At 34.4% G+C, this 26,599-nt stretch overlaps 7 protein-coding genes across 8 annotated transcripts; 3 read left to right on the top strand and 4 right to left on the bottom strand.

Moving 5' to 3' along the window:
• Positions 1-363: 363 nt before the first annotated feature.
• LOC124825615 (large ribosomal subunit protein uL22c-like) lies at positions 364-2,205 on the bottom strand. The gene is made up of 2 exons (XM_047298270.2): positions 1,896-2,205; positions 364-921 (listed from the first exon to the last, which is right to left on the bottom strand). The coding sequence occupies exons 1-2, from the start codon at positions 2,131-2,133 to the stop codon at positions 536-538; spliced, it is 624 nt and encodes a 207-aa protein (XP_047154226.1). The 5' UTR covers positions 2,134-2,205; the 3' UTR covers positions 364-535.
• Positions 2,206-2,366: 161 nt separating this feature from the next.
• Positions 2,367-5,641, top strand: PDE194 (formyltransferase). The gene is made up of 11 exons (XM_047298268.2): positions 2,367-2,567; positions 2,644-2,706; positions 2,786-2,920; positions 3,004-3,106; positions 3,193-3,263; positions 3,357-3,461; positions 3,835-3,868; positions 3,997-4,097; positions 4,307-4,366; positions 4,421-4,621; positions 5,392-5,641. Exons 1-11 carry the CDS (start codon positions 2,400-2,402, stop codon positions 5,479-5,481), a joined length of 1,131 nt encoding a protein of 376 aa, XP_047154224.2. The 5' UTR covers positions 2,367-2,399; the 3' UTR covers positions 5,482-5,641.
• Positions 5,642-5,795: 154 nt separating this feature from the next.
• LOC124825616 (heavy metal-associated isoprenylated plant protein 21-like) lies at positions 5,796-7,622 on the top strand. The gene is made up of 3 exons (XM_047298271.2): positions 5,796-6,709; positions 6,784-6,859; positions 7,108-7,622. Exons 1-3 carry the CDS (start codon positions 6,638-6,640, stop codon positions 7,395-7,397), a joined length of 438 nt encoding a protein of 145 aa, XP_047154227.1. The 5' UTR covers positions 5,796-6,637; the 3' UTR covers positions 7,398-7,622.
• Positions 7,623-9,012: 1,390 nt separating this feature from the next.
• LOC148199960 (uncharacterized) lies at positions 9,013-9,520 on the bottom strand. Its single transcript, XM_088112276.1, has 2 exons — positions 9,281-9,520; positions 9,013-9,105 (listed from the first exon to the last, which is right to left on the bottom strand). The coding sequence occupies exons 1-2, from the start codon at positions 9,518-9,520 to the stop codon at positions 9,013-9,015; spliced, it is 333 nt and encodes a 110-aa protein (XP_087968402.1).
• Positions 9,521-13,005: 3,485 nt separating this feature from the next.
• On the bottom strand, positions 13,006-15,350 carry LOC124825617 (actin-1-like). 2 transcript variants are annotated; one of them, XM_047298273.2, is made up of 5 exons: positions 15,041-15,350; positions 14,784-14,858; positions 14,288-14,681; positions 13,473-14,086; positions 13,006-13,381 (listed from the first exon to the last, which is right to left on the bottom strand). In XM_047298273.2, exons 2-5 carry the CDS (start codon positions 14,841-14,843, stop codon positions 13,316-13,318), a joined length of 1,134 nt encoding a protein of 377 aa, XP_047154229.1. In that variant the 5' UTR covers positions 14,844-14,858; positions 15,041-15,350; the 3' UTR covers positions 13,006-13,315. The 2 variants fall into 2 exon arrangements, with proteins under 2 accessions (XP_047154229.1, XP_047154228.1); XM_047298272.2 differs by having other exon boundaries at positions 14,784-14,861; positions 15,041-15,348.
• Positions 15,351-16,449: 1,099 nt separating this feature from the next.
• On the bottom strand, positions 16,450-18,748 carry LOC124825619 (uncharacterized). The gene is made up of 4 exons (XM_047298275.1): positions 18,534-18,748; positions 18,397-18,463; positions 18,215-18,295; positions 16,450-16,717 (listed from the first exon to the last, which is right to left on the bottom strand). Exons 1-4 carry the CDS (start codon positions 18,693-18,695, stop codon positions 16,653-16,655), a joined length of 375 nt encoding a protein of 124 aa, XP_047154231.1. The 5' UTR covers positions 18,696-18,748; the 3' UTR covers positions 16,450-16,652.
• Positions 18,749-21,889: 3,141 nt separating this feature from the next.
• LOC124825618 (pyruvate kinase, cytosolic isozyme) lies at positions 21,890-25,354 on the top strand. The gene is made up of 4 exons (XM_047298274.2): positions 21,890-22,139; positions 22,227-22,516; positions 23,518-23,979; positions 24,304-25,354. The coding sequence occupies exons 2-4, from the start codon at positions 22,259-22,261 to the stop codon at positions 25,114-25,116; spliced, it is 1,533 nt and encodes a 510-aa protein (XP_047154230.1). The 5' UTR covers positions 21,890-22,139; positions 22,227-22,258; the 3' UTR covers positions 25,117-25,354.
• Positions 25,355-26,599: the final 1,245 nt, after the last annotated feature.

Here is a 26,599-nt window from a genome sequence, read left to right as displayed (position 1 = left end):
CATTTTGGATGATCAAAGCCATCTCTAGACTGCTTTGAGAAGGAAGAGATGAAGCAAAATTTATGAGATGAGGACAACCTAGAGAAAATACAACTCCTAAAAAGACAACTTGATTTTTCTTTGACAATCAAACTCTTAAATTTGAATCCAAAATGGTTTCAGTAGAATTAACGTGGTTCCTTTCATATCCACCGTGATATCAGACATGTACTAAGTAATACATTACCAATAGAAGGAACTAACTTTAGTAACTCAGAATTGTTTGCTTAGTGCTGGATGCTGAATCTACATTACTTATTTTTGGTAAGTATTAGCAATGTCAAATTTATTTATTTTTTTCAAATTGCAATACAAAACCATTCATTTTCAGGACTAATTAAATTGAATATTTAAGCATGTTCATCACTCCTCTACAAGTCAAGTCACACGGTATAAATGAAGTACATAATGTCGAAATACAGAAATTTTGATCAAATACAATGGGTAAAGGGAACTAACTCATCATAAGGCGTACATACACTTAGTCCGAAAAGGATTATGCAGGGCTCGCTTCCACGATGGACTCACTTGGTGAGCCTTTTACAGTGACGGTTATATGACAAGTGCGCTTTTTAATTGGATGAGCACGCCCTCGAGCCACAGGTTTTACCCTTTTCATTGTTCTTCCTTCATTAACCTCTGCTTTACTGATAACTAAACTTCCCTTGCTTAAACCCAGGTTATTGGTAGCATTTGCTCCAGCAGAAAACACTATCTTCAGAATGGCTTCACAGGCTCGATAAGGCATGAGTTCTAATATCATAAGTGTTTCATCGTATTTTCGTCCACGAATCTGATCGATCACTCTTCGAGCTTTATTAGCGGACATGCGAATGTTTCGCCCAACAGCGTACGCTTCCACGGATTTGCTGCTCTCCTGTCCTGCACCAGCATTAAATTTAAATATCGGTTACATGTTTTCCCAATTCCTTCTAAGCTGCAGATCTCTAACCAGATACAACTAGACCCGTAAAATGTAAAAAGCTAAATATTTGACAGCCTAAAATTTCTAATGTAAGCCTTTGTTTGTGTGAGAGTGAGACTCAGAAAGACCTCATACTCTTCAGTCAGTCACTCATGTCTTCTTTGCATTTCACACACCAACATTTAGGAAGAACTGTCACCCTTTAATTGAAGGAAACGTACATGAACTGATGGTGGTATGCTATATATATATATATATATATATATACGCCTCAACCAATTTATTGAACATTAATTAAAAGCTACAGAAACTTTCAAGAATTAAAGAATCGCCACTAAGTTTATGCTACAGTTGAAAAACAGTCTCAAGAAGTGTATGAGAGGCAAAGGCATCCGATTGGCGTTGGAATGCACCGGATGATAGATGTGGTTGACGTGCCCCATGGATAACTAATGCAGATGTTAAAACTTGTAGAACTCTCAACCAATACTAACTCAAATCATTACGCAGCCATAGGAATTGGGAATTGACAACAGAACACTGATTGCTGAATAAAACCATGTTGACAAATAAACATTCATAATTGTGAAATTGGGAATTCACAATACAATACTGATTACTGAATTTTACCCCTGGAAACAAGATGAAAGAAGCACACATAATATGAAGAAAAAGGTCCGTTTGAGACCCTGCCGATTGTAATATATCTAAATGAAGGGTATATATGGTGAGAAGAAGGCACATTAGACTGTAATAGAATAAATTGGGGCTAATATTTGACGTAAATGGAGCGCAAACAAGAAAATTGAGTAAGTAAATAGTTAGGTTAGGGTTGCGATGTTGAAATCAGAAGAGAAATAGAAGAAGCATGCTATGGAGAAGGGTCAATAAAAATGAAGGAGAAGGAGAAGGAGAAAGAGAAAGAGCGCACCTCCAAACTGGGAAGCGTGGAAGCGACAAGCGAGGGGGTTGTCATTGATGTGGGAAGTGTTAGGTTTGATGGAAATGAGGGTTTTGTCGGTAAAATGGGAGGGCGAGGAGGAGCATCGAATTCCGGCGAGCTTGGGCTGACAGTGGAAATGGAGTTGGGGAGCGATGCCCACAGGTAAAGGTGGATGCTTGTGGTGAAGACGAAGGAGAGGACGGTTCACCGACAGAGAAACAGCCATGTCTGTTATGCTATGTTACTTACCCCTGCTCTGCAAACCAAGGAGTGAGAATGAGATGGATAAGATAAAGGGGAGAGAGGGGTTTCAATTCGGTTCTTTTTCAAAATTAATATTTAGCTAATTAATTATTTATTTTCTTTTTTCTTGTGTAAACCATTTTAAAAAAAAATTACCTTTACTATTTTTAATTTTTAATATGTTGAATTGATTAAAAAAATTATGTATAATTGTGATATGAGACAGAGAGAGAAGGAAGGGAAGTAGAAATGCATAGCTACAGGTGGTGTGGTTCTATGCCCTCAACCGCCACAGCCACAACCGCAACCACCATGATTCGTAGGTTGTGCTGTTTGCAGAGCGTCTCTCCTTCCCTCCCTTTCTCTTCTGCTTCCACAACCACCAAGAAGCCCCTTGTCTTCTTGGGCGCACCTCAGGTCTCTCTCTATCTCTCCGAGCACTCATGCTACCTTCTTCAACTTTTTCTGTTTCACTTCATTCTCTGCTTTTCAGGTCTCCGCCATAGTCCTTGACACGCTTCTCAACGCTTCTGCTTCTCCACATTCTTTATTCGAGGTTTCTCATCCGATACACACGCCATTTTCTTGTAATTCAACGTTCATTCCATGTTTACACTGTGTATGCAATTCATCAGGTTGCGGCCATCGTGACTCAGCCACCTGCTAGAAGGGACAGGGGCAAGAAGCTCGCCCTCTCTCCCTTGGCCACTCATGCTCTTGACAGGGGCTTCTCCCCCGATCTCATTTTCACTCCCGATAAAGCTGGAGACGTACCTAGCTTTTCTATCCTATTCTGTTTATTGCGTTTCTTTTCCTAAATTTGCTTCTTTCTCATCCAATTCAATTCCTTCAGGATGTTTTCTTGTCAAATTTAAAAGCTTTGCAACCTCACCTGTGCATTACAGCTGCCTATGGCAATATATTACCTACCAAGTTTCTAGATATTCCTCCATTGGGTTTGTCACTCCCTCCTCTATTGCCAGCCATTCTATTGCTAAATCTTAAGACCTCTATGACACCTTTCCATTTGCAAATACCTCAGGAACAGTCAACATTCACCCTAGCATGCTGCCATTGTATCGTGGCGCTGCTCCTGTTCAAAGGGCATTGCAGGTTCCCCCCAATTATTTCGTCAATCCCTAGATTCTCAATGTTTCTATTTCATTAACTTACTTTGCTGGTGGTTTATATTGATTTGTACACTAGGATGGTGTTAAAGAAACTGGAGTGTCATTAGCATTCACCGTTCGTGCTCTCGATGCTGGACCTATCATTGCTACTGAAACAATTCAAGTTGATGATCAAATAAAGGTATGTTTTCTCTTTGTCCGTCTCCGCTACAATTGGTATGAATGGAATGGAAATGCATCATCAGCCCTTTGATTTATATATCAAAGAAGATAAGTGTTTTTCCATATAACCTTTATCCTTCATTTGTAACCTAAATTTGAAATGTTTCTACTTGTTTGGATATGTAAAATTGGTGCATATTATATCAAGGGTTACAATCTCCCTTAATTGTATTAATAGTATTTCAGGTTCGTGATTAGAACATACGTTAAAATTTTATGGGTTTAGCATTATGGATTGCCTCTAATCATACCTGTCAACTTGTTTGGTAAAACTTACAAAGCTGGTATACTTTTTCTCCCTGCTTCTGACAAAACTTTAGATTTCTGTGTAGGCACCTGATTTGCTTGAGCTCCTCTTTCATAAAGGTATGATTGTTCCATTTTTGTCGTTCTGTGTACCTTTCTCTTGGTGATCTCTGTACTAAGTATTCTTATTTGGGCATTTTGATAGTGTTCTACACTGATTGAGTTCCTACCTTTATTTGACAAAACAGGATCTGAACTTTTGATTAGGGAACTTCCTTCGATACTTGATGGATCAGCAATATTAAAGGCTCAACCTCAAGATGACTCTAAGGCTAGATTGGCTCCTAAGGTATGTGAGCCTTGATTATGTTCACATGATTTCATTTAGCAGTTAGCTGTAGTTCAGTTAGAAAACCTGTGAATGTCAAAGATTGAATTGGTGATGGTTTGTATTACGTGCCTTTCTGTTCAGTGCAGTAAACATCCCATTATTCATAAGGAAAAGAAAACACTCGGGTATATACAAGGAGTTGCTCATTTTTTTTCTACTCTATGCAGATAAACTCAGATGAATCATGGCTATCCTTTGATGAAGAAGCATATGTTCTACACAATAAGGTAAACTTCTTGATCTTATCTGAAGGGCACAGTTGTGACATAAAACAATTTTAGGTTCGTGCCTTTTCAGGGTGGCCAGGAACTCGAGCAAGAGTGTTAGTGGTTGAGAAAAATGGTGAGCAGAAAACTTTGGATATTAAAATTATAACCACACGACTTAGCAGTCATGAAAGTGTGCAGTTCAATGAAGCAGATGATGTTGCATTTGTTGACGGAGCGTTGTTATTTCCATGTGGAAGGGGTACCACAATTGAGGTACGTTTTTGTATTATGTTTGCACCACCTAGGTAGATGATGATGGGTGGAAACCAGTTACCTTTTGAAATTTATGACTGTATATATTCCCTTATGCTGAAGCTGCTGCTTAATAATTATCTTTTTCTGAAAATCGCTATTAAATATATTTCATGCACGAGTTTCCATAAAAAATGGGAAATTTCCGCCCTCTTGTTCTCATTTTGCCCAAGTACTCTTTGAAATTCTCTGACCGTCTTGCATCTTGGAATCAACAGGAAATGTATTTATCTATGAAATTAATGTCAACTATAAAAATGGAAACTCCTGTAACGCATTCAAGAGGCTTTTGTACTTTCTATGATTACGTGTTTGTCTCATCCAATAGGGATTGGATTCTATGATTGTAATTCTTGCCTGGCTAATGACAGTTGTGTTTTTTAACAGTTTTTTAATATAAATCTTACTTACCTTTTCAAAAAAAGAATTGAAACAAATAATATCAGATGAAAGAGCAGTGTCTTTGGGAATGCGAATTGTATATCCTCACTTTATTGAAAGAGCATTCGTACTAGAAAATACAAAATCTTCGAGTTTGAAATTACTTGCTTTCTGAGATACAGTTTACCAGTGTTTTTCTTTTATATCACGAGGAGCAAGCATTAAGGAAGCACTTGCTCTTCAGTCTAAATAAGAACACTTTTTGTACACAAATTTAGTATAGGTATGAAAGCTCAAAATTCTTGCATGTCAAATATGCCTTTCTGAATCAGTGACACAAACTCTTTCAGGTATTGGAAGTTCAGCTTCCTGGAAAAAAGGCAGTAAATGCAGCTGCTTTCTGGAATGGACTGCGTGGGCAGAAGCTGAAGAAATTATGAGGGTGGTTTGTCAAACAAGGCATATTTTAAATTAATTTTTAGCTGTTTAGGAAATCGATTTTGTTTTGAAATTATTTAAATTTTTATTTTCATGTTAAATTTTTTTATTTATGCGTTTTTCTTGACTGATTTTATATTTTATCAAGCTGTGCATTGTGTATGTGCTTTCCCACAATAGATTAACATATACTTATTTCAGCTAGCTAAATTACAAGCTCATTGCATATGAAAAGGTGGCACAGTGCAAGATTTATTTCTCTCACTTAAACAGATCTAACTAATACAAAATTTGAGTGTTTGGATGGTGCGCATTACGGTTTTTCTTCTATCCCTTTCCATCTGTTTGATGTGGGTCTAAAGAAGAACAACTTTAAACTTTCGGTAGGCAACAAGCAATAACATATCGAGTAAATCATTGTGCCATTTGCTTTGGGATTGGATCCATAATCATTAATCAATATTATTCTTGCGGAAAGTATTAAACCATTTTCTTCCTTCCTCCCGCCGTTGCGCCGCTCTTTTATTTATATATTTCAATCTTACCACCATTCTTATCTCTTTCGGACTTCAATAATGCCCATATTCGGCCATCTACCATAATTAATATAAACATAAAATTACAGGAATGAAGCAAAATGGGAGCTTTATATCATGGTTTGGTTGAGGAAAGAAAATAATTGCTTGTTTACAACTTCTCATTAGTTTAAACCTGCTTACAACTTTGATAATTAATTTTAACAGAACAGAACAGACTAACTCACGAGCTAACAAATACAAAACCTTAATGCTAATAAGCTGGTTCTAAGATATTGAACCATTCAATAATGAAACAGTGGATAAAATCATATAATAAAAGGCATTATTGGAGCAATATGTTAGGGTGAAGTGTCCAAAGGCAAATCATAATCATTACAGAAAAACTGAAAGACAATATAAATATAAAGAATCGAAAAAAATAAACTGTGAATAAAATATGGCCCTGGCAGAGGCAACACCAATGCAGCGTTAGAGTTGCTAACCTTTTAAGAACATATGTCCCCATTAATAATTACAGTTTATAATATATAATACAATGCTGAAGTACTGCTTTTCCAACTAGTCCTCTCAATCTATTATATATAAACCCTATTCATTGCTATCAATCAGTCATCACAAAATGGGTGCACTTGATTACCTCTCCCACTTTTGCACTGTAACCACCACTAGGACCAAGCACAAACCAATGCAGGTAACAACTTCTTCCTTCACCTTGCTCCTCTCATCTACTCACATGCGTTGAGTTGCTTTAAATGTTAATTTCAGACAGTTGAGATCAAAGTGAGAATGGACTGCGATGGTTGCGAAAGAAGAGTCCGAAATGCAGTCACTTCACTAAAAGGTGATGCTAAATATAAATATATACAACATTTTCTTCTGTTTGCTGCAATACACTCAGTGTTTGATATGCATGTTCCAAAGCAAGAGGAGTTAATACATATCTCTTATATATCTTCTGTTGTTTTCAGAAGTTTCAAATCAACTAGAACGTGATTTATAATGTATATAATATATATAAGAAATCTAGTTTCTAACATAGTATCATAGTGATGATATAAAGTTTAAAAATTTATTGTTTGTTGGATGTAGGGGTGAAATCTGTGGAGGTGAACAGAAAGCAGAGCAGGGTGGTTGTGAGCGGATACGTGGATCCAAACAAGGTGTTGAAGAGGGTAAGGAGCACAGGGAAGGTGAGAGCTAAGTTTTGGCCATATGTGGAGCAGCATCTTGTGTACTATCCATATGCCACAGGAGCATATGACAGAAGAGCACCTTCTGGATATGTCAGAAACGTTGTGCAGGCCTTTCCAGATCCTCCCCAAGACAACTTTCTCTCCTTCTTCAGTGATGACAACGTCCATGCATGTTCCATCATGTAATCCATTACCATCTCCCTCAAATCAAATAAAACAATAACCTTCTACTCTTCTTCATTTCTCTCTTTTCTTCTCTTCTCTTCTCTTCCCATGCCTGCATGCTTCTCTGAGAAACCTGCAATGCTGTCTACGTATGCTCTTTTTTTCTTTCTCATTTCTCCATGTTATCTAATGCATGCCTAATCATTGTACGTTAGGAAAAATGAAAAAGAAAAAAAACTATGTATGTAAGTCATAACTTATTTATGTTCTTTAATTTAGATAACATAAATATTTTTTCATTTTTTGCAATTTATTTTTACCACTAATGTTTTCTGTCTGTATCTTTTCTAAATAAATATATATGTATGTATATCATTCCTTTCAACTTCTATCATCCAGAAACTTAAATTGGAAACTTTTTTTGAGGAAATCAAGCTTAATACTACTCTAATAAATAGAATAATTATTTATACGTGTACATGTGTTTAACAACACTCTTTGTGCTCATGTGGAAGATTTTTGGTTGTATTTACCTATGATTTTCAAAGTTTAAAATAATATTAATTTCTTTTTGTCATTTATACTCTTGTTTTTCACTTAATTTTCAATTAGTTATATACATATTTTATTGTCATGGAAAAATGAAAAAAAAAATCTTATAATATAATTTGGGTGATGTTACTTTGATACTCTACTTTTTCACTTACATTCAACTTACAATTTTATGCAATATTGTTCTATTGTAATATTTTATTTTTATTACATTAAACATTATATTTTATTATAAAAGCAATTGTGAAGTATATGTAGAGTAGATTAAAAGGGAGTCTAATACAATATTTTTCCATAATATTTTGAGAAAAGAGGAGAGTAAGTTGCTAAGACTAAAAACAATTCCCGTGACCAAGAAAATTAATTATTAATGACAAGGCTCACCCATTGATAACAACTTAGAACACACACGTCCCTAAATTTTGGCTTTATTGCAAAACACATCCGTCAAACTTAGCTTTTACTGTTCTTAATTATAAACAAAAGGACCAGTGCATTATCTCAAAACAATTCCTTTTAAAATGTTCTGTCTTTTTTATTATTGTAATCTCATGTGATGATCCCACCATTTAAAACAGTACACCCACAAATGTAGAATGATATATATCCCAGTTAATTGGTCTAGCTTTTGACTTTACAGTTTCTGTGTATGCACTGCATAATCACATAATAATTTACTATAATGACAGAATGCTTAATTTATGGAAACACTTTTCTGCATAATTTCCCTTCTCTTTTCTCTCTAAAGAGAAAACTTACATCCAATAGTATTTAATTTTGAACAAAAACAATAACATATTGATCAAATCTAACCCTAATGAAGCAATCTTAAGTAAACCAAACATAACATTAACAAGTAGTTATTTGATCTTCATTGAACACAGTTCCTACTAGATATTACATAACATAACATGTGTACGTATGATGTTTGAACTTTAATCTCAAAAGAGTTTCAATATCCAAAAAGTAGTCCTGTAGAAAGCAAGAAAGAACTGTCAATTCAGTAATATACATGTTATATGTATAGATATATCTATATATATATATATATAATATATACCTTAGGTGTATAGTTATAGAATGATTAGTTGTCAATGAGAACCACTCCGAATTTCTCCCACAAAGCTATAACCTCGCTCTGGCTTCTGTATTGACGCCCTTCCCTATCATAGTAGTACTGCAAATTCATTTCAAAATAGCAGTTATAAGAATTTGTAAGAATCACAACAGAAAACAACATACTCACTAAACAACAAGAACATATAGCAGTGAAAGCAAATCAAATAACGATGTGCATGCACACTTACAAAACAATACATGAAAAGATGAAGAAGGAGAAAAAAAAAGATTACCCTGTAGACCCTGCCAGACAACATGTGGCGTTCTTCCGCCACCCAACCAGGAAGTAGCCACTGGTAGCCAGGCGATGTGTTGTCGTGGATGGTGCAGAGCATCTGTTCATTTCCGGCGCGTGGGCGAGAGCATTGTCGCTTGATTTTGGACAAAGTTTCCTTTGTTTTCTCCGAAAATGTTTGGTTATTCTTCCTCTTCCCCTCACCACCATGTCTTTGCTTCCCACACTCGCTCACCATCTTCACCTTCACTCTCTCTCTCCCTCTCTTTCTCTCAACAATGTCTTTTATATATATATATATAAACACTACAATTTCTTTTCTCTTTTTTCTCAATATTTCTTCATGCTCTCCACCTAAAAACAATTTACATTGTTAATAATTAATAACTATAACTAATAAAAATATAATTAATGTTACTCTAAATAATTACTTAAAGTGTCAAAACATTTACCATATATCTCCCTCTATAATAATTAGTTTAGTTGATTTTCCATTGTATTATTTTCTCATCAGAAATTTAAATTAGTCTTACTAATTAATATCTTCCTAAATTTGTCACAATTTATCATAATTAAGTCATAATAGTATCACTTATTAATGTGTTTTTATTATCAATATAGATTTTAACAGAATGATGAGTATTTTATTGTTAAATTCTTTAGTTTTTAAATATATGTTACTACTTCCTTGATCATTTTAAAAAACCAATTAATTTTATATTTTTATAAAAATATACATTTAATTAAGTGCCAGTTTTTGACAAAAATAAAATAAAATAGGTAATCTGTTAATATTATTAATTATTCTAATTATATTAATGAAAATAGTAAATAATTTATTTGATTTAATATGGTGTGTAATTAATAAATAGTGAAATAATTTATTTATATAAAATAACATATTAAACTACTTATTTAATATAGTAAAAAGTCACAATATGAACATTTTATTCTATTAAGTTATTATCACAACATGTATATGATCCTAATATAAGGATTTGCAAAATACTTAAGGGTAGGAGGAGTAGATATGAGTGAAAATTAATTATTTTATTATTTAAAAATAAAGATATAAATAAGAAATCAACTTTTATATATTATAAAAGTTATTATCTTTCTAAACATTTTTTTTATTCTCTCTATATGATTAACCAATTTATTCATCAATTTGAAGATTAGAGTAAACCATAAGTACTCCAAATCAAAATAAGGTAATTTACTATCTTTTTTGAGTCACCTCGCTAATATACTTATACATGACTCTTGTGGGTTCAAAATAAATGTCTATGTGTCAATGTGATTACTAGGATGTGTTCAGATCCCTTATTTGAGTTTGTCTTTGTGTAGATATAAGATATTGTGAGAGTTTGAGTCGCAGAGCTTGATAGAGAAAAAACTTAAGTCCAAGTAAAGGAAACTAGTTGTTTTTCTTTTCATTTGTGAGATTAGTTTATTCTTTGTTGAGTGAATTGCATGTTTGTAATGAGATGTGATCATGTTGGTTGATTAGTTATTGATTCTAGTTGGTTTGATGAATCAAAATATATCAATTGAGTCAAATGTTGTATTGAAGGTAAATTTTAAATTGAATGTATGTGTGTGTGCCTTTGTGTGTGCATGTGTGTGTTTGTGTGTTTGTGTGTCTGTGTTTGTGTTTTTGAGTGTCTATTTGTGTCTATGTGTTTGTGTATGTGTGTGTGTGTTTGTGTGTTTCTCTATGTTTGTGTGTCTATGTGTGTGTGTATATTTGTGTGTCTATGTGTGTGTGTATGTCTGTGTCTATGTGTTTGTGTGTCTGTGTGTGTCATTGGGTGTTTGTACGTGTATATGTTTGTGTCTGTGTGTTTGTGTGTATGTGTGTGTCTATGCGTGTCTATGTGTGTGCATGTGTTTGTGTGTCTGTCTGTGTATTTATGTTTGTATGTTTGTCTGTGTATTTATGTTTGTGTGTCTGTGTGTATGTGTGTCTGTGTGTATTTATGTTTATGTTTTTGTGTGTGTGATTAAGTGGAATTATTCTCTTATTAGAGACTTTAGAGTTGTTTTCTTTATAAAATTTTTTGTATATGTATATATAGTTTATATTCCTCTAGACAATATATTGTATTGTAAAATTATTTTGAAAATTTGTATTAAAGAGGATCATAAACATATTAATACAATGATGAACGTGACATTTAGTACAAAAAGAGTGTTACATCAATTATATCAAAAAAAAAAAGTTACACGAAATTGTTTTGATTCAATAAATGACTCTGAATTTAAATTGAGGCCTTTGACATGCATACAATAATAATAAGAGATATACAAGTAACGTATCAAAGAAAGAATTTAAAATTGTAGTTTCTTTTACGAATTTTTAAATTTCATAATTTTAAGTGTTTTTTCATAAATATTTAGAAGTTTATTTCTTTTAAATCTCATATCCAAAAAAAAAATTACTGCAAAATATTTAAATCATATAAAAATAAATTACTGTAATATGTTGACAATTATTTATACATGTTATATTTTAATGATATTGTGATCATTGTAATACATCAACAATTTAGTTTAGTTATTCTTACGAAAGGATTAATTCACAAAATGTGACATAGATTCGTATTAGTAATTCAGTAAAATCAAATCAAATCTAATGAAAAAATTATTTTCTTAACTTCATACAAACCAAAACGAAATTGAGTAAGTTAAGAGGTGTGTTTTTAAAAAAATAAATAAATGACCTATCCAATAAAGTTTATTGAACTCCAATATATACTCATAGGTAAAGTACTGAATTAAATAAATTCTTATTCAAATTATTAAAATCAAATAATTACCTCCACTTGTTCTTATTTGAATTTAGAGTTCGTGTAACAAGACAAAATTGAAATGGATTCTTTTATTGATCTGAATATCTTAAAAAATAAAGTTTCTAAACTTAAAAAAAATTGTAAGTGGATCATAATCTTCCACAAGATTTTAAATTTGTAGTAAGGTCCTTTAGTTCTTGTGTAAATGTATATCATGATTTAGTAGGATCTACGTGTTTTAAGGTCAATCTTAAACATATATTACGACAATGAAAGTTTTTTAAATTTTAACAAAATTGTTTCCAAATATATAGTAAATGAAAAGTTATAAAATATGAATACTTCTAAAAACTATTCATTGAAGCAAAACTTCAAAAAGTTAAATACCAATTACTGTACCAAATTATGAGATAACCAAACTACTGTATAAAGTGAAAAATACCAATTTGTTACTTATAGGAACAGGGCGCTCGAGATGGTCTTGGATTAGAGAAGGACTTTTTCTTCCAATTTATTACTAACTGTACCCTATACCTCATTAAAATTCCTTACTGCACCATACTACTGTTATCATCACTATGGAAAAAAGATGGTTTTGAAAATAAAGTTCAAAAAAAGTTTTTCATGTTCTATAAAATTCATACGAAAAGATATAATAAGTTTCAAAAATCCTATTTGACAAAAATTGTTCTACGATACATTTTGTGTTTATGAGGTAAAATGTTATTTTTAAAAATGTCATTTTAAAAATTATGGCGTTACGCAAAGAAATGAGGGATGCACAAGAAAAAGCTTCAGAAGTTGTACTTGTATTCATTGGGTAGAGAATTGGAAAGCAAAAAAGATAGCCCCTGAATTTTCCTGTCAATGAACATCAATTACAACGATGATAATGATACGAGTGCTACCCTCTCGGCTATAAAATATGTAATGCTGAAAATCGGAATCATAATTTTGTATATCAAGAACATGAATGCGTGGTTCATTTGATAGTTTCAGCTGATTCAGACGCACAGTGAATCTAAACAAAATAAAAATACAAATATATAATAATAGTGAAAATTGCATGCACCATTTTTGACAAAATAAACTCCTCGCCTTCTCCAAATCATCACTCCAGAGAATAACGTAAACGGATACAAAAAGTTAGAATAGAATGAAAGGGTTACAAGCAGGCAGCACTTCTTCCAGAGGAATAAAACAGCCGTCTTTCCCTTCAATAACCCTACTGATCAAACAATTTAGAAGCACTTTCTATGCACAATTGATGGTCCAGACTCATCGTACTCTGCCTTTGCAATCCACATCTGCACTCAAAACAAGGTTTGTTGGGTCTCGTTAGCAACCACGCAACAAACAGCACAATTCAAGGATATATTATATTGATAAAGAACAGACCTGCTGGAAGGTGCTCAGGGATGCCAGGATAGAACCTCCGATCCAGACACTGTACTTTCTCTCAGGAGGTGCAACCACCTTGATCTTCATGCTGCTGGGGGCCAAAGCAGAAATTTCCTTGCTCATTCTATCAGCAATGCCAGGGAACATGGTTGTGCCTCCTGAAAGTACAATGTTACCGTACAGATCTTTCCTGATGTCAACATCACATTTCATAATGGAGTTGTATGTTGTTTCGTGAATGCCTGCTGCTTCCATTCCTACCATGGATGGTTGGTACAAGACCTCGGGACACCTGAAACGCTCAGCGCCAATGGTGATAACCTGCCCATCAGGCAACTCATAGCTCTTCTCCACTGCAGAGCTGGTCTTGGCTGTCTCAAGCTCCTGCTCATAGTCCAGGGCTATGTAAGCCAGCTTTTCCTTCATATCCCTCACAATTTCGCGCTCTGCTGAGGTGGTAAAAGAATATCCACGTTCAGTCAGAATCTTCATCAGAAAATCAGTGAGATCACGACCAGCCAAATCAAGACGAAGGATGGCATGAGGGAGGGCATAACCCTCGTAGATAGGGACTGTGTGACTGACACCATCCCCAGAATCCAACACAATACCTGAAAAAGAGCGAAAACAGATCATCAAATTGGAAAACTGAAACGGATGACTAAAACAGACACCTCCTGTGGTTGATGAGGACAGTGTTAGTTTTGAAACAATTCCATACAAAGATCCATTCGCTCGTAAACCAGATGACGCTGCCTCTCATTCTACGGCCTGGACCTAACAAAACCAAATAATTTGAAAGGATGTCTTACCGGTTGTACGACCACTGGCATAGAGTGAAAGAACAGCCTGAATGGCTACATACATGGCAGGGGCATTAAAAGTCTCAAACATGATTTGGGTCATCTTCTCGCGATTAGCCTTAGGGTTAAGAGGAGCCTCGGTCAAGAGAACGGGATGTTCCTCTGGGGCGACACGAAGCTCATTGTAGAAGGTATGATGCCAAATCTTTTCCATATCATCCCAGTTGCTGACGATACCATGCTCAATGGGGTACTTGAGAGTGAGAATACCTCGCTTAGACTGAGCCTCGTCACCCACATACGCATCTTTCTGGCCCATGCCAACCATCACACCAGTGTGGCGAGGACGGCCAACAATGCTGGGGAAGACAGCACGTGGGGCATCATCTCCCGCAAACCCCGCCTGAAAAGATACACAGGAATTGGAAGGAAGCAAGGAAAAGAAAAAGTCAATGCTAAAGAATTAGGTGGAGAAGCATGAAGCGAACAGAGACGCATCGTCTACCTTAACCATTCCCGTTCCATTATCACAAACAAGGGGTTGAATATCCTCAGCGTCTGCCATCTTCTAATATCTGCTCTGCTGAAAAAAAAAAAAAGATACATGAAGCTAACATAACAATATGCATATCTCACATCGTTGCAAACGATTCAATCGCTAGTTAGGCAGAAATATAAGAAAAGTTGCAGATCTACAGATCTAAACGAGAGGAACACAATGAGGTTGAAGAGGAAGATTGATTGATTGAGAATGCGATGTACCTTTGGAAATGCGAGTGCGAGAGAGAGGAGAGAAGAGGAGAAGAGAGGATGAAAAATCGATTCTCAGTGACAAACACAAAATGAACGAAATTCCATTCAAATGAATATAACAACCATCAAAACCAATCGGGACCGTCGGATCATGCCTCCCAATTTTTGTCCATTTTAAATTTGGAGAAAGAGAGAGAGAAATTCACGCTGCTACTGCTACATTTATCGCTCATTCTTTTCTCCATTTACACCAATTCTATTCATTCTTTTACGGAGAAAAACAACGGGTGCGGTTAATTTCAGAAATTTTGTTTAAATAAAATAGAAAAAAGAAGGGACAAGAAAAGGAAAAGGACGAAGGAAGAAACAGTTCAACCCTTCTTTTCTTTTCCTCTAAGTGTGCAAAGGCAAAGATGTAATGTAAGATTTAAGAAAATACATCAATCATTCTACGCACATCATCTCTTTCACTCAGCCAGCCAGCCACCCTTTAAGATGAATCAACTTTCAATTACAATATCTTACTTGAGGACCCACACCTCCAACCACAATACTTTTCCACCACTTCAAAACTGCATTGCAATGTACGATTTAAGAGTACCAACCAAACATTCAGAAACAGATCGCCAACATTAGTCTCGATAACCAACATTTATAGGACATTTAAAATTATACCACACTGCAACATTTTTTGCAAGCGTCTCTTACCTGTTATCTGTCCTCTCTCTACCAATTACCACTCTCGCTCAACCATAACCACTGTCATTTTCTTTAAAACAAAGTACTCCTTGGGCCCTCGGATTCTGTCACCTAGCCATAGTACAATCACAGGTCATTTCGTGTTTTACCACTGTAAAATTCCATCTTCTCTAATATCCCTGATATCATATCATATAAGCGCCTTGAAATATAAATAATTTTAAATCGTGTTTGATCTAAATTTTTTTAGACCGAGATCATTTTTTTTTTTGTATTTCAAAATGGAATTAGTAGAGTTATCCATGACAAACTTCATCCAATGTTTTAACTCAATCACAATTCTGGGTTAAAAAATCAACTCCTTAGCATGACACCAGACATACTTATTATATTACGTTAAATAACATCATAGTTTCTAATAATGCAGTGTAAATCTAAACAGCAATAAGCTAGTGTCTTTCGGAAGGTAATTTATTTTAGCATAATTTTATTAAAATTATTAATTAAAAGATGGGTCTCGTGCTCACAGCAAGCTGCCCGTCACAACAGAAAAATCGTTTGATTTGGCTGAAATAAAAATCCTTTTTGCATTAAAAAGGAAATTTTAAAATACCAGACATTTGTCAATTCTATTGATAAGCGCATAAACTGCATAATACTCTGAATATCTAAGAACCATATACATCAGACTTGATTTTAGATTGCCTTGCACGTCATGCTGTCAGGGGTAGGAGCATTTTCCTTTTCCATAAATTGCTAATCCGATTTCCATTAATCTTTAAAGATCATTAAATAAAAGAGAGTATAAGAAGAGCATATCAATCACTCAAGGGCTACAAATTATGGCTACAAATGATACTATCACACATTGGCCTCTTCTATGCTCCCCCTACCAAGTTTGTAGGACATTAAAACGACATATTTACTCCATCATTGCATCAGCCGAAATATCAGCAGCAGGAACAACAGACTTTCCTTTGTTCTTCCCTGCACAGTGTTACCGCAAATATTAAAGTTAAAACGCATAATATTTAGTAAAAACAATTTTAAGGTTATTTCTTAAAATTTCATAAAGTTATACAATACTGATATTTAATACATTGAACTTTAAAAAGTATCACGCAACAACACAATAATTTCTACACTACTTTCCAATTTCACAAACCTTATCAGCATTCTTCGTTTAGCATGCAATCATCTAAGTTATAGCTAAAACCAGTTCCGATTGTAATCAAATAGATTTCATCTTGTCAGTTAGCATATGTGATTGACATACGATACAACCATCTCATCACTAGTATTGTAGATACAATAGTCATAGCCTGGCAGTCTGGCATAACATCAGGCAAGACATATGCGATCCGTGTACAAATACAGATCCAATACAACCCCATTCATTACTTCAATATATATTTTAATTTCAACTTCGGATATGATCAGGTTAAACTAGGTTATGCCTTTCGGCGAGTTAGATGTTTCATAACTTTAATCCATCCTAAATACAGCAAATCGCTATTGGACTACAGCAGATTGACCCTCCCCTCTAATATCCTCTTAGCTAATCCCTCAATCATCACTGTTTCGTGCTTATAATCCCCACCTGACTAAAGTCAAAGGCAGAGAAAACATGTATGAACTCGTGACTTAATCTAGGATCAACTCAAACAACAGAGGAAATACATTAAACCCTTAATATAAGTTTGTAAAGGTGGATAAGAATGTTTGTTAGGAATTAAACAAGAGGATAATTCAACCCAAAAGGTGGATAAGAAAGTTTTTAAAGGATCATTCCACAAACTAGGTCAGGCATAAACTAATTTTAGCCTGTGGACATGCTAATTTCATTTATTTTCTAATTTTTCACTCCTAGAAATCATTAATCAACCAAACAGGCCCTAATATCCTCAGTTACATTCCTATTTTATAATGCCCTGAGAACTACAAATTGGCAAAATGTGAATGCATATATTGAGAAGCTAGTTCGACCAAAAAATGTCAGTATAGCCAACAGCCTTTGTCAAAATTAACATGTGTTCAAACAGATGTACTTATTCAAAACAAGTGTCCTAAATTACTTATTCAACTTTAACTAGTCCGTGCAAATATACTGCATAGCCCATGCATTGCACACATTACACCTCGTATAACTAAATTAAGTAAAGAGTTAGCCTATGAGGAAATAACTGATGATCAAATCGAATTAACACTGCTCGTATGTAGCAGATTTAGGTATCTTTTACTAGCATTACGTATTCGTGAAACATCGGTTTTAAAAGTCCTAGAAAGAAATTGGGAATTTGTAGTTTGGTACATTATTGTACTCCTGTTTCATAAATGGAGTGCTCTTGTTGTGTATAATATAACATATAATATACCTTTGTGCAAATGTATCCCAAGTTTTAGAAAAAAAAAAGAAAGTTAACCCATAGATATACAGAATCTAGTGCAAGATAGAACAAGAAATTATAAGTATGATGGACTTACCTTTGCGCTTGGGCCCTTTAACTTTCACAGTCTTCTTCAAGCGAACCATTACTGGGGGTTTAGGCTTATCTTTGTTATCCCCTGCTCCCAAAATCAAACAAATTAGCAAACATGTTTTCTCGTATTAGCACAAAACATCATGATACAAAAATTTATGATTCCATGAAACGAATAGCAGGTACCTTCAGCAACTGCCATTTGAACATCTTCCATGCTTATCAAACCATTCTGTATGGCGTCCTTTTGCTCCTGAAAAGTGAAAAAGAAAATTGTGAGAATTGAGTGCGTGAAGGATAGAAAAAGCAAGCGTGTGGAGTACCCGGCGCCATTTTTTGAAGAGCTTCCGCTTTCGTTTTCCAGATATGGAATGGGGCTGTTCCCTGATCTTCAGCTTGGCGGTGGAAGGGTCTCCGTGAAGCTGTCTCTTCTTCTCTGCTATGAGAGCTCTCCTTCGCTTCTGCACCACATTGAACTTCGCCATGGCAGACACCAAACCCTAAACCACCGTTCCCTTTTTCTTCTCTTAATAATATCCCTGCTCTTTATAATTATTTAAATAATACTATATTTTCTTGCCTAGGGTTTGTAATTCTGATAATAAATTTTTTATTAAAATTAGAGTTTTATTACTCCTTTTTAATTTCCCCTTATAAACATTTTTTCACCGTATCTTATTTATCTTAAGCGTGCTTGTCCCTTGATCCGTTGGCATATTTTTTAAATAATTTTAATAAAAAATTATTATTGTATATAAATTTGTAAATAGTAAAATATAAGATACAAAATAATAATGATTAAACAAACAGTATTTGAAGATTTATAGTTTAGGGAATAATGTATATTTTAAAATTATTATGCGTTAAATATTTTAAATATTTATTGTTATATAATTTAAATTAGATCATAAGAATATTAAATATATTGTATTTTTAATAAGGTTTGATTAGTAATTTGGTAAAAAGGTCTAATGTGATTTTTTCATTAAACGGGGCTAATGGTATTTCAAAATGTTATGTATTAAAATTTAAAATTGTTACGTGTCAAAATTTAAATCATTTTATATTATAGAATTTTTTTACTATGACACGTGATAAAATATATTCATAATTTTTATATGTGTCCATATTTTGACCATGTGACACTTTGAGTATTAATTTAATATAAGAAATCACATTGAATTACTTTTACAAAAATAGAGATTTAATTGAATTTTTTAGAAAATATAAACTCAATTGAATAAAATGAACATAAAAAACAAAATGAATCAATGACTAAAATATACAAACCAAATTATTAAATAAGTCTTTTAATAATAAATATTATTTTATTGAAATAATGTTATTCGATTATAATAAAGAAAAAAAAGTATAAAAACATTAGTTTGATCTAATTTAGATATAATAGTTTGATGACTATAATGAAGGTTTATATTTTCTATCTTATTAAATATGTGATGACTCTTCCATAATATTTATATTTATATTATGTAAATGAGATGTTACGTTTATGATAGTTTGCTTTAATTTCAATCAAATAAACAACCATTGTCATTGTCTTTTATCAATTTTTTTAATTAAATAAAAAGTTTATTTTTGATATAAAAACAAAAAAAAATATAACTTGCGTTTATGTTTGAAATAATAGTTCAGAATTAAATCTTTCATTGTTGAAGGTATAAATGACACACATCATTTAGAAAACATAAATTCGAAGAAAAAAAATTATGGTATCGAAAGAGTTTTATTAGAGACGACAACGGGTCAGGTTAGACACGGATAGTGTATACCCTGTACCCGACCCGCATAAAAAATCGTACACATCATCTGCCCCGCTATCCGTTGGATACCTACATAAAAAAATTTGTGGAATTTTTTCAACCTACGAATACCCGTTGGATACCCGCAAATATTTTTAAAAATTTATTTTATGTTTTTAAAAAATTATCTTAGCTTTCCACAATGCATTTTGAAGGAAGTATGGGACATGGACAGTCCAAAAGGCTTTGGGCTTTTGAAGAAGGGTCCAATGCTCCAAATCCTATTCCAGTGCTAGAAAAACATCTTCCAACCATTAGTATTGAAAATGAAGAAGCAAAAGTCATTATTAGTGAACCCATTTGAAAAATCATTGCAACTATGGCCATTGTCAATTTCCTACCAATAATATATGAAGTTCTTCCACCACCTAAACTTCTAAATAGAGAAATAGCACTCAATATACCATCGTATTATCTCTTGATTCTTTGCAACTTGCAGAAATTTGAAATTGTTGTTGGATCCGACTTATCAAATGCCCGTTTGGTTGTGTTTGGTGTTTAGAGATTGAAATGCAATAAGAAGGTAGCATTTAAGAGCTGAAAATATTTACAAATATACCTTTGTCGAGGACACGCCTAAGCCTTGAGTCACCACCGCCAAGTGCTCGAACGCGAGCAGTGCGTTGCCACATCCTTGTCGAATATCTTATGGTTGGTGGGCTTTTCACGACGAAGGTTGTCGTTGTCCATGGATAGATCGTCTCGACGGGCAGGCGGCGGGAATGGTAGTGACCTCGTCTCCACCGATGAGCTCACAGATAACAAATTTGAAAAGGAAACTAAGATTGAAGAAAGTGGGAAAAGGAAAAAGAGGTACTTGAAAGAGAACAATACCGTTTTTGGCTGACATACAGTGTCTCAGATATGAGGAGACTCATCTATCAACAACAACTTAAACCTCAAAGTCCCATATATAGTAGAAAATGAAAGCAAATAAACACAACGACAAAAAGAAAAAAATAAAACCTCCAACAACTTAAACCTAATAAAGGATAAATATGTAATTTTATTTTCTTAACGGATAACGAATACTTGCGGATACGAATGATATGATATCCAAATTCGACATGTTAATAAACTGGTATTAAATTACATATTATCCGTTACTCACAGGTATCTAGTATTCGCAAGTATCAATTACCCATAACGAATTTTATCCGCAGTATATGTAGGTGCAAGTTTTTTTTTCATTTCTAATTTTTACAATTGACTTGAAAATCATTTAATTATATATATTAGAATATTTTATTAAACATTTATAATTTGCCATCATCTATCGACATTTACAATATATAAAGTAGAGCTTCCTTTTTTTCCCATGAAAATAGAAGTGATAGTTGAAAAAGGAAGATGTTGAAAAAGGAAGTAAGTAGAAAGCAACTAAGTGCGATACTGTACTGGTAAGTAGGAAAAAAGTGATTGTTGATTTGGACCAAAGCAAAAGAAAGTGATTATTCTAAAATACCATCTTGAGACTACCCGCAAAACCGTGGGGCGCACACCGAAGGAGACGTCGCCGTTTAATCTTCAGAGTCCAAATCAGTGGGCCCAGCCCACAGTGTCGTTGGGCTTAGGATCTGAAAGCTAAAACCACGCCCCAAGCTCTAATACTGTCTTATTAATGCATATTATAACACACACACACATACATATATATATATATATATATATATATATATATATATATATATATATATATATATATATATATATATTCTTTGCATAAAATTGTGATTAAAAAAAAAGGTTACAAGCACTTTAATAAATAACCGCGGTATCTACTGCTGTACCTTCATCATAACTATTAATAAATACAAACTTAATTTTGGAAAATAAAAACGCAGAATTCAGTTGTGGAAAGGCGCAAAAGTGCTTCTCTTTCTGTGATTCTGTGGGAGTTGGGGAAAGTGGTGGACTCGTGGCGACTTTTAAATTCAACAAACATAAAAATCCCGTAAGGCGTGTTGGGTGCTGTTTGGAAGACAAAAAAACATAGGTTTCTATTGTGCAAAAATAAATAAATAAATAGATACTACAGAGCGTGAGATTAAGACCCTCTCAACCTAACCCTTCCGACTCAGACCGAGGCTGGTGTTGTCCCAATCTAAGGTTTGTTTGTGCTTCCGCTGTCGTGTCTGATTTTTGGTTTTGTTTATTTCAGTTTCATGTGACATATCCATTGATCTGCATCTGCAGAGAAAGGAGTAGCAGTCAAGGAGTGAGTTAGAATGGCGAACATAGACATCGAAGGGATCTTGAAGGAGCTACCCAATGACGGGCGTGTTCCAAAGACCAAAATTGTGTGTACGTTGGGTCCTGCTTCCCGATCCGTAGAGATGACCGAGAAGCTTCTGAGGGCAGGGATGAACGTTGCTCGTTTCAACTTCTCTCATGGCAGCCACGAATATCATCAGGAAACCCTCAACAATCTCAAAATTGCTATGCACAACACTGGAATACTCTGTGCTGTCATGCTCGACACTAAGGTCGTTTCGCCGTTACTTTTCATCGGTTCAATTTTTCTGTTATACTACTGTGTGCCCTCTTTGAATTCTTCATTTCCTTTTTTCGTTGCCGATCATACTTCCTTTCTTCATTCACTATTGAAGAAGTGCATTTATTATGCATTTGGGGACACTTCTAAGCTCAACCTTTTTATAGCTTTTATGGAAATTTGGTGGGGGCATTTCTAGAAAGAAATGCGATTCTAAACAATTAAAATGATATTTTTGGTGTTTCAAATCAATTTTTTAGCTTTAAATTGCTTTAAAATTGTGGTTGATATGAATGTTTTCCAGCACGTGAGATTCAAGGAGAAAGATTATATCTTATGCTCTAGGGTAGGGAATTGTGTAATGTGTACTATTTTTCTCTACAAATATGCCTTTTAGATAAAGTGTTTTCAAGCTCAGATTGATTCACTTCCAATTCAGATTCATCCAAAATGCTCAAAATTGAAATCATTCAAAGCCTAGTTTGTTAATGCTCACCCTGACACTACTTAACGTATAAAATTAGTTATGCATAAAGTTTAACACTTCTCACTATTCGTGCAGACATGATTCTCCCATGTCTAGATTCATTGCCTGCTCTAATTTCTTTTAAGTGATCAATGATTTTGGTGATGGAATGGTGGTAAGTGTTAAGTTTGTTGTTTCCATTTATAGTGTCATATATAGCTATTAGCTTGTGGACACAATTTCAAAGTGCCTTTGGCCTTCTTGAATGAATTTTCTGACAAGTGTATTGTATCCGGTTGCTATTAAATGCTTAAATTTTTCGCACTTCTCATGACCAGTTTATGCTCTAGTTTTACATTTTAATGCAGTTGTTGTACAGCTTTGTGTTTTTCCCCTGTAAATATCTTGTTGAGGAGAATATCTTGTTCTTGTCATTGTAAAGTTCTGTTTCTCTTATGATGATGGATTTCTTATTCAATAAATCATTAACATTCCGTGTACATCTGCTATATGCTGTATTTCTGCAGGGACCTGAGATTCGGACTGGTTTTCTGAAAGATGGAAAACCTATTCAACTTAAAGAAGGACAAGAAATCACCATAACTACTGATTATGATATTAAGGGGGACCCGGAGATGATATCGATGAGTTACAAGAAACTGCCTGTCCACTTGAAGCCTGGAAATACCATACTGTGCTCTGATGGGACAATCACTCTCAATGTCCTGTCCTGTGATCCTGATGCTGGTACTGTTAGATGTCGTTGTGAAAACACTGCCACCTTAGGTGAGAGAAAAAATGTTAATCTTCCTGGTGTTGTGGTGGATCTTCCCACACTCACTGAGAAGGATAAGGAAGATATTCTTCAATGGGGTGTACCCAACAAGATTGACATGATTGCTCTTTCGTTTGTTCGGAAAGGCTCAGATCTTGTTAATGTCCGAAAGGTTCTGGGTCCACATGCAAAGAATATTCAGTTAATGTCAAAGGTATTTTTTATTGCATTCTTATGCAATTTCCGTAATAAAAAACCTTGTGCATCTTTCAAAATAAACTAGAGTGTTTTTTTATTAGTTGTGATCTATTTTTCCTTTGTGGTGGTTTCTCAGTTGATGTGGAAATAGCTGCGTTTTTTCCTCATCATCACGATTTGCACATCTACTTCAGGAATAGTGTTTGTTGTGTATTGTAAAAGTGTAATTTATATTGGTCAAGTGTAATTTTTACATATGCTGAAGGTTTTCTTTTGCCAGTTCGTCTCTTTCAATTCACAAAACCTGATTTATATTTTAATGATTTTATGATATTCCAAGGTTGAGAATCAGGAGGGAGTCCTGAATTTTGATGAAATCCTTCGGGAGACTGATGCATTCATGGTGGCCCGTGGTGATCTTGGAATGGAGATCCCGGTTGAAAAGATTTTTCTGGCACAGAAAATGATGATATACAAGTGTAATCTTGTTGGGAAGCCTGTGGTCACTGCCACCCAAATGCTTGAATCAATGATCAAGTCCCCCAGGCCAACCCGAGCTGAAGCAACTGATGTAGCTAATGCAGTTCTTGATGGAACAGATTGTGTCATGCTTAGTGGTGAAAGTGCCGCCGGGGCTTACCCTGAACTTGCTGTGAAGATCATGTCTCGTATTTGTATTGAAGCAGAATCATCCCTTGACTATGGTGCTATCTTCAAAGAGATGATAAAGTCTACCCCCTTGCCTATGAGTCCACTGGAAAGCCTTGCATCATCTGCTGTCCGCACAGCTAACAAGGCCAAAGCAAAACTCATTGTTGTGCTGACACGTGGTGGGTCTACAGCCAAATTAGTTGCTAAGTATAGGCCAGCGGTTCCGATATTGTCTGTGGTGGTTCCAGTTTTGACCACAGACTCATTTGATTGGACCTGCAGTGATGAGACGCCAGCAAGGCACAGCTTAATATACAGGGGCTTGATTCCTATATTGGGCGAGGGATCTGCTAAAGCTACTGATGCAGAATCCACAGAGGTGATTCTAGAAGCTGCTCTTAAGTCTGCAACAGAAAGGGGGCTTTGTAAGCCCGGTGATGCTGTTGTTGCGCTGCATCGTATCGGAGCTGCCTCTGTTATAAAGATCTGCATTGTGAAATAAGTAACGCAAGATATGCCGATGAGTTGAATGTGTTATTTGCCTGCGTGGCACAAACTGATGCAGAGCTATGTTTTGGCTTTTGTTTGTGAAACTTTTGTGCTGTTTATCCATTATATCATAAAATGGAAGATTTAGTTACTAGCTTTAGATGAAGTGAGTTTTGTTGTTCGCTGTTAATACTGCGGAGTACTCTGAAAGAGATATCATGAAAATAAATCAGTATTCGTGTTTTTAACTACGATTGGTTTTGCTGTGATAGATACATCGTTTCATTATCCTCAAAAAAACTGTTGGCTTGGGAATGGCAAGTGTTTATTTGAAGTAGGGATGACAAAATTGTTCTGATTACGAAGCTGTACATGTTAGGAATGAACAAGGCAATGCCATTATAACATTGCTACAAAAAACGAATTAGTAATGTCGATATTAATAACTTTGTTTACAATTTTTAACATCAAATTCATGCTACTCTATCTTTTTTTTAATAGAAATATGTTTCATTTTACTCATATATACATCTTAATTTCATTTAGAATATTTTCAGTTTAACTTCATTTTTTTTAATTTCATTTAGTCAATACCTTTTCAATATTTTTTTATGTTTTAAGTTATATCTACATATGCTTCTATTTAAAGATGTGTTGAATTTATTTTATACGGAATCATATTATATGTCAACATTTTACTTTCACAACTATCCGTATATACACAGTTCATTTTAATATAATATGTAGTTCAAACGTTTAATTATAAATTTTAATCATATAAAAATATTATTTTATCATATATCAATAATCAATTCTTATGTTAATTATATAATTTAAAATAAAAAAATTTATATCCAAATATTATTTTTTTAATTTTATTATTATTATTAGTTTTATTATTATTGCTGTTATTATTATTACTATTAATATTGATATTATTATTATTATTATTATTATTATTATTATTATTATTATTCGTATCATTCATTACTATTGTTTCGGATGTGAAGGGTTGTGTCGTCCAATGTCTCCATGTCCTCCTCTGCTCGTACTTCGTGTGGCCGGTCCTCCGTAGGGAGACCTACGAAAGATTCTCCGATGCCAAAGTTAGTTGAGAGCAATGGCGTTTTTCTATCGAACAGTAATAAATAAATGTGCAGTAAATGCAACCTATCTAACACTCATCTTGGATCTGGATTTATAGTTTTCGCTATGGGCTTGGAATTAATGAAAAGTTAATCACGGTCCAAATTCAGCCCAATAGCTTTTAACCTTAACTTACCTTAAACCTGATTAATTAGTAGTATGATCGGCCGGTCTCCCAAAGTTAGGCTTTTGAACCAGCCGACCCCTATAGGCGGCATGTATAGTGAACGACATGTCCGGCCGCCCTCTTAGTGTATCCGCATGACGAGGGTAAGGTTTCGTGATCTCGGACGCATGTGCGTCCGGTTTGGTGCGCCAGACCTTCGATGACGAACCGAAAAGTAACGTAT

The sequence above is a fragment of the Vigna umbellata genome, chromosome 4, assembly GCF_029865625.1.
Source record: "Vigna umbellata cultivar VRB3 chromosome 4, Vumbellata_1.0, whole genome shotgun sequence".
Classification (NCBI taxonomy): domain Eukaryota; kingdom Viridiplantae; phylum Streptophyta; class Magnoliopsida; order Fabales; family Fabaceae; genus Vigna; species Vigna umbellata.
Note: the sequence above shows the minus strand (reverse complement) of the source record. Positions and strands in the feature narration are given on the sequence as shown.